This window comes from Procambarus clarkii, chromosome 74 (genome assembly GCF_040958095.1).
Source record: "Procambarus clarkii isolate CNS0578487 chromosome 74, FALCON_Pclarkii_2.0, whole genome shotgun sequence".
NCBI lineage: Eukaryota > Metazoa > Arthropoda > Malacostraca > Decapoda > Cambaridae > Procambarus > Procambarus clarkii.
In genome coordinates this window covers 13,408,235-13,422,002 of record NC_091223.1, presented here as the reverse complement: position 1 = coordinate 13,422,002, position 13,768 = coordinate 13,408,235, and the positions used below count along the sequence as shown (strand labels likewise).

Here is a 13,768-nt window from a genome sequence, read left to right as displayed (position 1 = left end):
ACCTCTCACAACCCACGCCATGTAATTACCTTCTATATTTGGCATTATTAATGGTATCATGTGATGGAAGTGACAGACACTACTAATGTACCTTTTTGTGTGGGGCACGGGGCATTAAGGGCATTACCATGTCTTCGTCTCTGGGATTTAGAAGTTGATGGTGATGTATTATATTCAATATAAGGGGTCATACTATATACAGAAGAATAGGGGACAGTTGTATAGACGAAACCCTTCTGTAATATTTTGCTAAATTGCTACAAAACCCGCAAACCTTTCCTGAACATTCAAAAAGCAAAGGGGGAAATTATAATTAATTACAAATAAATATATTGCACCTTTATTATGAGGTTACCTTATGGAGTAGAGTGTATGTACTCACCTAATTGTGAAGAGCAGTTACAGTAGGGTGTGTGTGTGTATGTGGATAGCTTCTGAAGTTGGGGGGGAAGAGAGTTTCTGGATTAGGGATGTTGATAGCATCTGTGGTGTGGCACATAAAGAACATTGGGTGTTGTGTATATGAAAAGCTTCTTGAACGTGATGTGTAGTTTAGGAGCACATGCCACACTCGAGAACATCTCCACACACCCTAATCTTCCTGTCAAACTTTCAACCATATATACAATTATGTCTTCATCCTGCTACAATTTACACTTTTTACACAACTTTAAAATACTTTGTCAAAGATTTTCTTCAAATTTCCTTTACACAGTCATGTTATCAGTTATTATTTTATACATTTTCTTAATTCTGATAGTTCTGTTGTAATTCTTCACATATCTATACCAACTAATGCTAATTTACCTACAAAAATGTTTGACTCAGAAATACAGTAAAACTATTTGCCAAATTTATTTCACCCCCCCCCCTATATATTTTTAAACAGCATCTTCTAACAAAGGCTCTTATCATTTATACATAAAGCCACTCAACTGTGACTCTCAAACAATCACTTAATAAAACCACTCATAACTGTTTGCAATCACACATTTGCTCCACAAAGCAATTTCATAATTTCCATTTTTGTGGACAGGATGCCCCTCTCCTCTCTTCAGGTTTGTATCAAGATTCTTCCTAGGTCAAACTATTCTTCCTCAGGATGCAACCCTCACAACAGTTACCTAACTCCAAGGTACCAATTTACTGCCAAGTGTACAGAAGCATTAAGTGAAAACGAAATGTGACCAACCATTTCTGACCTGCTCCAGGATAAAACCCGGGAAATCTATACAAAGCAAAAGTTCCTGTGCCTACACCGCTGTCTTGAAGGAAGAAGAGTATGAGAGGTCATGTTCCTTTTTATTTATGAATTTATCACCACCACCCACACTTTTTTTTTTTGTCAACACACACTAAGTGGATGCAAGTAGGGACATATGCCAGCATTATGAATTCCAAAAGACACCAGAGTCAGCTATCCTGGCTGAGATAGGAAACAAAAACAAGGATTTAAAAAGAAATAATTTAATAAAATTTGTACAAATCTGGGCAAGTGCCCCACCACTCGTGTAAAAGGAATACTTGATAATTATGATAATTGTAACGAACAAGATTGCATATCTTGACCATTGCAGTAATAATGTGTTGCAACAAAGAGAGCACTGTACCATTTCTCTACTGACAATACTTTTCTTTCCCAACATGTACAGTGCTACACCCTCATTGGTCTGTCAAGCTGTGTTCCCCACACTGACACAGACCTTATTGGTGAGCTTAATCATCTCCATTTTTCACACTACTGTACCATTCGCTAGTCTATGTTTTTACTCAACACCACTTGCTGGTCTACAGCCCAGTATCATCACACTACTGCATTCTCAGCTAATACAGTATTGTAATCAATACATCTCTATTTCCATATATGCCTATCTGGTTTTTTCCCACTTCTTTAATTTTGCATTCTGACTTGCATACTGTATGCTACTTTACACTAATAAATGCTACTATCTCACTTATTAATGCCATTTTCTCAGGTATACTAATTTCCCCTTTAGGTATAAAGTATATAATTGTTAATGAAATATTCAGTCTTTTCACCTTTTCCATTTTCTAAGTGACAGGAAATGCTTCACCTGTGATAGCCAACCCAGCATGTAGAAATCTTTTAAAGAAAATCTCTTTAGGTGCTTCCTCAAGTTTCTTCAATGTTTTGAAGTAGCTGGGACATTTGGGAAAGATTTTATATGAAGTCACTTCCTCAAAGAAGTGAACTTCCTAGGAAAACAAGGTGAAGTTGAAGTTATAGATATAGGATATTACTGCTATAAATACTGGGATCATAAAGATTCGATGATCACTATTTAAATGACAAGTTGTCACCTCATGGTAATAAAATGTTATCACCATATTATATTTTGACATTCCAAGACTAAAAATCTTGTCTAATTGCATCCGAGACCTACAAATTAAGAAGGTAATTATAAAAAGATTTAAAGAAGAGCTTGGCACATGTCTTACTGAGCCCCTCACTCAATCATGTTGACACCTTGTATTTTAAATATGTTAAAAGCATTACTAGCATAAAAATAAATATTCCCCGCATACCCTTGGCCAGCTTTCCCTGGCCAAGGGCAAGGCTGTGTGCATAGTCATCAGTCCAGATACAAGCGAGGCCCACCAGTAATTAAACTTACTGACAAAGGTCAGCATACAGCTTCCACCAATTTCCTATAAAGTACATATTTGTCATCAAACTGCCAAATTTACTTTGGTTTCAAGATGAATACTCAATAACCCAAGATGGGAAGCAGCTAACCATTGTTTAGATACCTTAAACTATGACACATTTGCCAATTTCATATTTCACTTTTTATACACATTAATATTTCTTACTGGGAACATTTGCATGAAGCTCTTCTGCTCTATTCCTTAACTTTCCTAGCTCCTCTTGTATCTTATCTGTGATGACTTTGCGTGCCGTTGCAGGGTCCTCCTGGTTTTTCTTCATTTCCGAAACTAATTCCTTGAAATCCATTGGGTCTCCAACCACGACAGTTACCATCTTTCCCACTCTGGGGATATAAGGAGTTTGATTGGGTAGAATTTTGTCCATTCCAATATGATAGAATGGTAAGACAATAGGACAAACAGGCGAGTCATATATCAGCCTTCCAACGCCCCATTTGAGTCGAATGTGCGTCATGTTCATGTTCACCTTGCCCTCAGGAAATATATGCACCCACTGGCCCTCCTTCAGTCGTTCAACCATGAAATCCATAGCTTGCTGAGGAAAAAAATGATTGTCAGTCAAACCACAAGTTTAATTTATTTTCTTTCAATATATGTAATACCTGTAAAATACAAAATGAAAACATAATACTTCTTATGTTCTGTCAAATGGTTAAAATTTAAGGCATGATTAGGCAAAAATACATTACAAGATACTAAAAAAAAAAAATACAGAATGGAGGAAAATTATCTAAGGAAATTGATGAGATTACGTACAAATACAGTACAGTATAATACCAAGAAAGAGAAAGAGAGAACAAAAGAATTTGGATGTGTAGTAGTAGTACTGTTTTTATAATTCCACTTGTGAAATTATAAGAACAGTATTATAAATATTTTTAATAATATATAATTTAACAATATAATTTATTATAAACACCAATTTAAGAGTGGTCAACTTTATCACTTATATTGCCCTTACATTTTTTAAGACGAATTTAAAGCAGCCTAGTTTACTTTGTGTTGTCTTAATGCATTGTCATCATTACACCTTTCCCACTTTTATGAGGTGGCAGGGCATCAGGTTTGAGAAAATATAAGGCAGTATAGGCTAGAGATATTTTTTTTAAATAACAATGCCACCCCATCATTTCACCAACTCTTACACACAACACAGTACAGTATCCTGATGCGGCAGAAACACAACAGTACAACAAACCATCAACAGCAGTACCCCACAGCTTTATATGTAAACAGTAGCCCTTGTCAGTTGCCAGAAACAAAATGTAGTGCAGTGACCAGTGCAGTTGGCCCACAACCAAGTACAATACTTTGGTCAGACCATATCTACACATGCTTTCCACAAAGCCAGAGCAATATCCCATCCCGAGCATGACACCTTATTTCTCTTTGTATCTAATTTTGCTTGGTTGAGGGGCGAGTCTATCACTAGATACAATAATCCTTTTGACTATTTTCAGTCTCGTCTTCCTGTATCAACCTGGAGGAGGGACTCAAGATTGAGCATTATAATTTACAACAATGCTAGACGAATATGGTTTGATTAGAGACACAACATTTAAAATTGCAAAGGACATTCAGGTTCAGGGGAAAGACTGATATGTACAATAATTTATTTACAACTATTCTATGTACACACACAAAACAAACGGGAACTCATGTTACATATGTGTCAAGACAAAGCTGGGTCATAACAGTCTGGAGATGAATGTAACTGTCCCAACAAAGTGCTGTACATAGAGCAAGTGAGCAATAAGGTTATAATTGTACTGGGCAGTACTGAAGGATTATGCTCAAATAAGCATTATATATTATATAAAACTCCAGGTAATGAAATTAGGCAGATAAACAGATATAGTGAGAAATTAGCATTATTATGTATGTAAATGACTCCATGTGAAGAAGTATGATAGAGGAAACTTATGTGCTTATTACAGACAAATTCATGTTATAAACACACACCAAACACCAGCTCTGCACTCTCACTTAACTCTCTGAATATGTTTTTTTCTACCCTAAAGGGTCAGAGGCTCTTCACTGCACCATCTATCTTTCAGCTTTGACCTGATTGGCTTCTGATCCTTGCCACGTCTCGATGGCTGACCCCCTTCCCTTTCTAACGTGAGGTGGTAGTCTGAGGCATTGGTTGTGGATTTGTTCTGGTTTCTGTTCACCACTTCTTGGGCTCTGGTTCCTAGATATGAACATACATTTCTCTAGATAACGGGAACTATGTTTTCTTGATCAGTTGACTACAATCGACTTGAGAATGGTCCAGGACGGACCGAAACGTCGTCGTCCCTTCAACTTCTAGTGTGTGGTCTGGTCAACAAGTTGACTACAGTATATTGCTTGCCTTTTTTTTTCTCATTACATTCATCATTCCCATGATGGATAATAATGTTCCAGTATTTCTACACATTTAGTTCATTGTTCATATAGAACAGGGATAGTGTTCTGATGCACTGCAGGTTCCCCTCGGTGTCATCTTCCAGCCACAGGCTCAGTGGGATTTGACAATGTTCCTGTTGAGGGATGGGACTTTTGTAGGAGTTGGATTCCACCATTTTTGGAATTGTCTCTCTCTCCTTTTCTGCTTGTGGTACCAGATTCCTGATTCCTCTATGTTGGTAGGCACAACTTTATTTTATTTTGTATTGTAGGTCACCAGTGCTCGTCTGAAGGGACATCCCAATGGTAGTATACCAGTTCCCTGTCCAAGTCTCTCCTATACTGAAACCTCTCATTTTGCAGAATTATAGATCTGACAGATGCAGTTCAGTTTCTGGACTTTCAAGAGCTTTTCTCCTCCCAGCCTTAGTCTGAGTGGCATTCACTGGTAGAAGTTGAGTGTATACCTGCTTTTATGTCTGCCACTAGCAGCAGGTGTGGCTCTGCTTAGATAATGTGTGGTATTGAGCCAGTTCCAGTGGTCTGCTGGGCATTCTCTTTTGTTTTCTTAATACTTTTTCTGTCACCCTTTTTCCTGAGGAAGACTTGTAGCCCATGTGGAAGAATGCAACATATATATCCATTTTAGATTCAGTCATCAAGCAGCACCCACATTTAGAAGGCAGCAGAGCTGTTTATAGCCTTTTCAGCTGTTTTTTCATGGTGAGATTCCAGTTATGAAATTGTGGGAGAAAAGTTTGTAGTTTTTTTTTTTTTCTACATTATTACTTTGCATCCACATTCAAGAGATTTTTGAGCATGAAGGGGTATGCAGCGGCCTAATCATTGCAAGCCTAATCCTCTCATTTTCCTGAGATAAAGTGACAATAACCCATGATAAGGATGATCCTCAACTTGTTAGAGGTTAATACCCACCTTCCTTGTCAAACCTTCCACATGCCTACCATGTCTGGAGTTTTCATTCCTGCTGTTGGGGACAGAAAGCCTGTATTTAGGTTCAACGAAGTCTCCCTAGGTCAACTACCAATTGTTGCCTAACTTTCAAGTACTGTACCTATTTGGTGCTAGTTGAACAGAAGCCTCAGGTAAAAAGAAACACGCTCAACTGTTTCTGTACTGTCTGGGGATTGAATCTGGGTCTCTCGATTGCAAGTTGAGGATGCATATCACTGTGATACAGGAACCAGTAGTATCCCTTCACTGGATCTCAAAGACAAGTTATGACCGATCCCCATCAATCTAATTCTGGCTCCAAATTTTTCTCCACTCATCCAGGTGATTCATTAAGAACATTAGCTCCTGTGAACCAATGTCTTGCCTACCTCAATGACCAGCTAATTAGGGTTCTCAGTTATTTTCTTTGCTTGCCAAGGTCTTTGTTTTTACATGGGTAGTGCTAATCAAGGAGCCTAAGTCTCGGCTCTAAACACTGCTCTACTTGATCTAGTTGGGACTCTAAGGAGATACCAAAGTGGCCTCCATTTTTGTGCTGGAGTTTTTGAGTTAAACAGTATTTAACTCAGTTATTTAACTATATGCCCAACACCTTATTCCCTCTCTTGAACTCTGCATCAGGGGTTGCAAAAACCTGACACCTACTTGTCAAAATTGAGCTCGACAAATAAAATAACTACTATACTGTACAGTGTACCGTTATATCAACTCCTCAATCGACAGATCTTGGGTAGTGACTGGGCCTGGTATAGGGTTGACTCGAAAGGTGTCTTCGCAGAGAAACTAAACTCCTTAGAGACGCTAACTCTAGTAAAGGAACAGTTATCCAAGATATAAAAATCTTGTTTTTGCAACAGTCTGAATGTTGGTTTGACTAGTACCAGGCCGAGAGTGGGGTGGGCTCTTCCTCTAGAACTGGTGTTATTTGGTGGTTCAAAACTTTCCCAAAACACTTCTTGGAGGTAGTTTGGGTGACTTGTAGCCTTTCATTGATTTAAGGGCATTTTCCTCACTATTTATTTTGTTTCTGATCCCCATGTGCTCCCTACTGTGTAAAGGAGTTGAAGATTACAAAGGCCCTACACCCCAGGAGGCAATGAGAATTTCACAGAAGCTAATCTATCTGGTAATTGCCAGGACTGAAGCTCAGAGAAGTACTAGATTTGGTACACATGCTTTGTACACCTGACTGAAAAACACAACACACCCTTCTGGCACACCCACCTGGTACACTCCAAGTCCTCTGATGATAGGAACACACTTTCCATGGCTGAAAAACCAACTGTACACTCGATGAGTAAAAGCTATATCATGAGCAGCAGGAGACCAGCGCATTCTTTGAGCACTCCACAACTCTCGCCATCTTAGCAAACCTGCAAATTTTAAAATGCATTAAATGTAAAGATTCTTACATTTATAAAGTGATATTCTCATTTACATATTTAAAATTTTGTGAACTATACTGTATAAGTGAGGTAATGTAGGTGTTCTATCAGTCCTTTGGCCCTGAAGAGCAGTCAGTTCACAACCAAAAGGCCCTCGGTTCAATTATTGTACAGAGGTTTTGGGGAATATTTCCTTACACTTGAGGCCTCTGTTTACCTAGTGATTAAGTACATGGAAGTTAACTAATTGTTGTGGGTTGTATCCTGGAAAAGTACTCCATTAATCTAGGAACACCTCGATATGCCTAGTAGGCTGCTTGTGCCTGAGAATGGGAAATTCAATAATTATGAGGACCAATACGGGACTGAAAACCCATCTACACACGGAAAAACATACAGTACGTACAGTACTTATAAGTTGAACATCACGTTTATGATTAATAAGCAATGAAAACTCCGAGGTTACTAGAAGAGAACCCAGCTCTGATAAAATGAGCAGTCAATGGAGTTGAGGAAAATTTAATGTTCTTGGATTAAAATTGTTAGGACATTTCCCATAGAATATTGCTAGATTGGCACATAGACCACTCTGCCCTCTTCATGAGAGCCAAGAGTCAAGCATATACAATAAGACTACGACACGCCATAATGTGTTCACCTCACAGTGACTTAAGTTTCAACACATCCATAGTTTAATATATACTGTATGTGGACTGGTGTTTTCAAATATGTTCTCATATTGTTTCACTAATTCTATAATTGGTGATGGGTGGACAGATTTCTAACTGTTGTGTGTGCTAGTAGATTTTGAAATTCAAATGATTATACTGTACTGTTTTCAAGATACTTTTAGTCTGAATAAATGACTATTTTATTAAACAGTTGTGGGATATCATTTCCTCACATAGAAGCTTCATTGACTGGTAGATTTCTGCGAGTGGGAAACTATTATTATATATACATACTGTATATATTTAATACCTCTACCTGAAAAGTGATGCAATCTCTGACAGTTGATAATAGAATAATGAAATTCACAACAATAATAACCTTTATTACTCCATACTGTACTTACATTGTGGTAGTTCTGTGGAATTTCTGCTAACGCAGTGACCTACATTTAATATTAGGATTCTCCTATAGCACCTGAACCCTGATATTGATAAAACCCTGAAAAACTTAACACTGCATATATGCAAACTCCTAAAATAATATAAGGGATTTTAGGTCCCAATTCAGCACAGCACTGCACAATACAGTAGAATACCCTTAAAATTGACTGCTGGAAAGAATGTTGTCAATATTCACCTTATTCTGAATGCAGAAAGCAGCTTATATGATAAAGAGAGATGTACCTGATAGTATGTAACTACAAAACAACAGGACTGACATCTTACCCCAGAGAGCAGGATCATCGATACAGGAGTAATGGTTTGACACCGTCACAAGAGGTGTTCCTGATGGTCTGTTGGCAACCAACTCCTGTAGTTGCTCCACATTGTGCCCATTCACAGTGTTACACCATTCTGAAGATATATTTCAAGTTAATATTCAATTTCATATACATATATCGTGGATTCTTCTAATATGCTTTTATTTTAATCTAACAATACAGTACAACATTCATTTATTAAGCACAATGTACACACTAAGTCAGGAGAAATAATGTCACATTATTTGCCATCAGTAATGACAAAGTTAAATACTGGAAGGAAAAAAATAGTGTTGAATGTAATGAAATACATTTTTTGGTGGGGACACCAACAGCTCCAGGAGCCAAATGTTGGTCGAGCAAAGCCTTAGGACAAAGGGGCCACGCTGGTGGCCCTGCAGCTCAAAACAGCTATGCAAGTCAGACCTATGGAAGAAAATGAGATGCCGAGCAAACCATATGCCTATAAACATCCTCAGAAAAAACAGATTGGCATGCATTAATAATAATTTATAAATGATTGGTGGAGGCAAGAAAGGCAGAGATAGTGAATAAAGAGATATGATGTGCATGCAAAGGCAATGAACATGAGTGCAATGAAGTAGTTTGTCACACATCTGGAAAAAATCTACATCTGGCATATAATTTAGGTGACAATTTACTCCAAGTACTTTACAACTATTTTATGCCACAGCCGAGATGCTGTTGTATAAATATCGCTAGTGTGAAGGAGGAACAGGCAGTGCTGTCTTAATGCATGGACACGCTGAGCAGATGCCTGTGTGCTCCATGACCATGGCCCATGCTGCCAGTGTTCATGAGAGATTGGTTGACAATGTAGATAATTACTTGACCTCTTGCTGGAAAGGTCTGGGATTCAAACCCCTTTTCAAATTATATTTGTAATATAAATAATTTGTGCATAGCTATCTGATGGTAATCCTGCACTTTAAGGGACAGGCACAGTCCATTATCTGGGTAGGTTATCTTGATGAGGTTATCTTGAGATGATTTCGGGGCTTTAGTGTCCCCGCGGCCCGGTCCTCGACCAGGCCTCCACCCCCAGGAAGCAGCCCGTGACAGCTGACTAACACCCAGGTACCTATTTTACTGCTAGGTAACAGGGGCATAGGGTGAAAGAAACTCTGCCCATTGTTTCTCGCCGGCGCCTGGGATCGAACCCGGGACCACAGGATCACAAGTCCAGCGTGCTGTCCGCTCGGCCGACCTACTCCAATGGGTAGCACCCTAGTGCGCTGCTTTGCCCAGGGCCTACAATGCTGTGAAGATGGTCCTGGGTACAAGTTTCCTGAGAGTCTACTGTGAGTGAAAATATATAATACTCAGATGTACTGAATTTTAAAGATGAGGAATCCTTCCTGTCTCATCCACCTTGGGCACTAGGAGCCTCAAATATCCTTCCTGTATTTAACACTCATATTTTTTTTCTTCAGTACTTATCCAGACTTCCTGGGCAACTGTCTCCCCACCCAAAACTTTATGAAACTAAGTAATAATAATAATGCAACAATTCAAGTTCAAATCAATAATACAGCAGTAACACAGAAATAATTAGAGCTTCCCCATTTGTCTTCTATTGTCACTGTTAAAAGGACAATTAATCATTTGTTCATTCAACAGCATATTATGGTGTAATACATTACGCAAGTAAACTTCATTGCTTATAATAATAATGGAAAATATTAACATTATACAGATACTGTAAGATACAGTAAGGGTACTTTCAATGGAATCCAGTTATACAATTACAGTATAGGAATTACAAATAAATGAAGTAAAAAATAAAATGACATATCTAATATTTTTATTTAAAAAAACCTCAGTAATTAAGTGGCACTCCTAAATTAGAATTTTACTGTGACTTTTTAATGGGTAAAACTATACTTCAGGGGACCCAACTTTTTTTTAAGATTTTAAATTATAATTTATAACAGTATCTAAGAGCTTGTGACCTGATTGGGTATGTGCTCTGGTAAAATTAACTGTCATCTAAGCTTGACATTTTAGAATACATCCATATAGTACATGATAATCCAGTAGGACACATGCAGCACTGTAAACTTTACTGTATTTGTTTTCAACATTACGCATCACTTTGAGTCGAGACAAAAAATATCAATTTCAAATGCAAGAAATCCAGATATTATTACTCTTTTTTTTATTGCCTTTGCAATAAACATGGAAACAACGTTACAAAACATGTAGAAAGCTTTCAGGGTTGTTTATTTTCAATATTTACCTGAAATGAGAAAATCTTAAGCCCACTGTGGTCTAGTGGGTAATGCATATATCTGGGATGATCCGGGACATGAGCTCAATTGCATCACACTGTTCTAAAAGAATTTCTCATAGATATATCACTCTATTGTGATTTTATTGTGTATTTGCCTGACATTTTACTCTAGGAATATTCTAATAAAGGTACAGTAAATGTCTTTTTTCTAAGATACATCAGATGGGGGCAGATTAGAAAAGGAATCATTTGCTTCAAACCTACTTTTCCCAACTAACATAACTTAGTATATATCAAACATTGATCACAAAAGTGAAAACAGTCAGTTAGGTTCAGGCATCGTGATGATATCATTGAATGGAATCCCAACACACCAATGCTGGTAATTAATTTGCTAATTTCACTAATATGAGTACTTTATTTTGTAATAATCCTTTACTAAATATTACAAAATACAGAACTAATATATTATTATTCAGAGTACTGTATAACTTTAAATTTATAAGTTCTGCAGTGTATTAAAAATAACTAATAAATAGCATGATTAAGTGTGCCATTTAACATAGAGGTTTCATAATGAAAAAATCAAACAATAATTCCTTACCATGTTCGTTTCAATATGCAGTCAGGAGAGAACATATCCTCCAGACATTTTCACTGCAGGCTTCAGTTAATTAAGCTCATCAAATGCAGCCAGGACTTTAAGAAAGCAGAAATGCTGTTCAATCAACATAATCTATATATGCCTGTACTATCTATATCACTGACATACGGGACTCCTGCCCGAAACGCTTTGCGTAATAGTGGCTTTAGGCATTGTATGTACTAGCTCTATCTATTAATCCAACAAACTTTGTAAAATCTCTTGTATGTATGTACCTTACCTAAATAAACATTTATTTATTTATTTATTTACATGACAGAAATATCATCATGCAGCCTTTCAAAGCATAAGCTTCTAGTCTTGGTTTACTTCTGCTATACCAGCTTTCCTTACCCCTTCTGCAGATAACTGTCTAACTTGCTCCTCCCACAATATTGTTGTATAGCACTAATCCCCCTTTTATTTCTATATTTTTGTTCATATCATATCATTATTCTCTCTCACCATCCTTCATCTTAAGTACACTTCCCCATTAGTCATTCATCCGACCTATTCATACTGCTTACATTTCTTAAATAGGTAATTTGATCATCATATTTTAGAAGATTTATGCCTAATCTCATGTATGGCATATCCTTCACTCACAAAGGGTCAGGTATGTCAGGAATTTCTCCCATAATCTATCCTAAGGATTAAATTTTGGTTTCCCTTTGCAATACCTCCACTCATAATTGTATGTCCATTTGTTTGTGTTTGCATGGTACATATTTATTGCAAATATTTTAATTCCCACTTTAATATTTCAATCACACACTACTTTACAAAAATGCATTTCACAATCCTTTGGTTATTTTGTAGTACACAGTAAAGCCATTAATATACTACTCTTTAACTCTTCAAAGCCCCATTTTATGCTTACTGTATTTCAGTTATACATATAAATGCTAGTACTTTTTATATCCAACAATCATATAAGCATAAAGACTGTTTAGCACAAATCATGTCTTTCTCTTTAGCTCCAGCTTGGTACCTGCCTTATCCAGCTCCGAAACCTATTTTACAGTTGTAACTTAGTCTCCCATTAACTATTAGCAATGTTTTATTTCTAATTAAAACCTAAATTCGTTTCCTTCAAATTAGACCCTGATCAGTATATGCTGTTCCCAGAATATTTCTTGACTAGTGTGTCCTATACTCCCAGAATGTCTTGTGTAGTGTACCAGCTCCCAGAACAGACCTTGGCCAGTGTACCCTGCACCATCTCGAGGACTTGGAAGGAAACCTTGACTTGGGTGAGTAAGTTATTATCAAAAGCAGGCAGCAAGCCGGGAAGATTTGGGCGAGTAACTCAACACTTGACATCAGCCACGAGCCCATTGTTCACGTTACAATGTGCACTGAATTTTGCAACTAACTCATCAAGATTGCAACTTACTTGACTAAATGAACTGTGGGGTTCAGTCCCTCAGTCCATTTTGTATCTCTGTAACCCTTTCCACCGCCACCCACAGGATAGGTATGGGGTGTATAATAAACCAACTTAACTGACATCAGCCTCGCTACTTACGCAAGAGAATTTTGCTGAACGTTCCAACCAAGGGAATTATAATGTTACTCTTTACTCTGAACGAGAGAGGCGGGTCCTTCATATCAGGAAATGGCCATCCGTATTTAAGTTTCAAGTCCATCGTGTCGGGAGGCCCCGACGGTGGGGCTCTTTCGGCCTCGGCCATGGTGCAGGTGCCGGGCCCATCAGCTGCTGCAGTAAACAATGAAACGCACCGCTGTCAAACACATTTGCTAACTGTAGGTATATAGAATTGTCTCTAAATTCACGTATCTTTTCGCACTCATCAAGATTGTAACTTGCTTAGCTAAATGAATTGTGGGGTTCTGTCCCTGAGCCCATTATGTGCCTCTGTAACCCTTTCCACTACCGCCCACAAGATGGGTATGGGGTGCATAATAAATGAACTAAACTAACTAACTAACTGTAGGTAGTAACTAAGTGATTGTAACCTATCCACCGCTGCCCA

At 37.7% G+C, this 13,768-nt stretch overlaps 1 protein-coding gene across 1 annotated transcript; it reads right to left on the bottom strand.

Moving 5' to 3' along the window:
* Window positions 1-1,451: 1,451 nt before the first annotated feature.
* Window positions 1,452-13,559, bottom strand: Taz (tafazzin, phospholipid-lysophospholipid transacylase). The gene is made up of 4 exons (XM_045756924.2): window positions 13,300-13,559; window positions 8,840-8,968; window positions 7,282-7,430; window positions 1,452-3,226 (listed from the first exon to the last, which is right to left on the bottom strand). Exons 1-4 carry the CDS (start codon window positions 13,463-13,465, stop codon window positions 2,822-2,824), a joined length of 849 nt encoding a protein of 282 aa, XP_045612880.1. The 5' UTR covers window positions 13,466-13,559; the 3' UTR covers window positions 1,452-2,821.
* Between the last annotated feature and the right edge of the window lie 209 nt (window positions 13,560-13,768).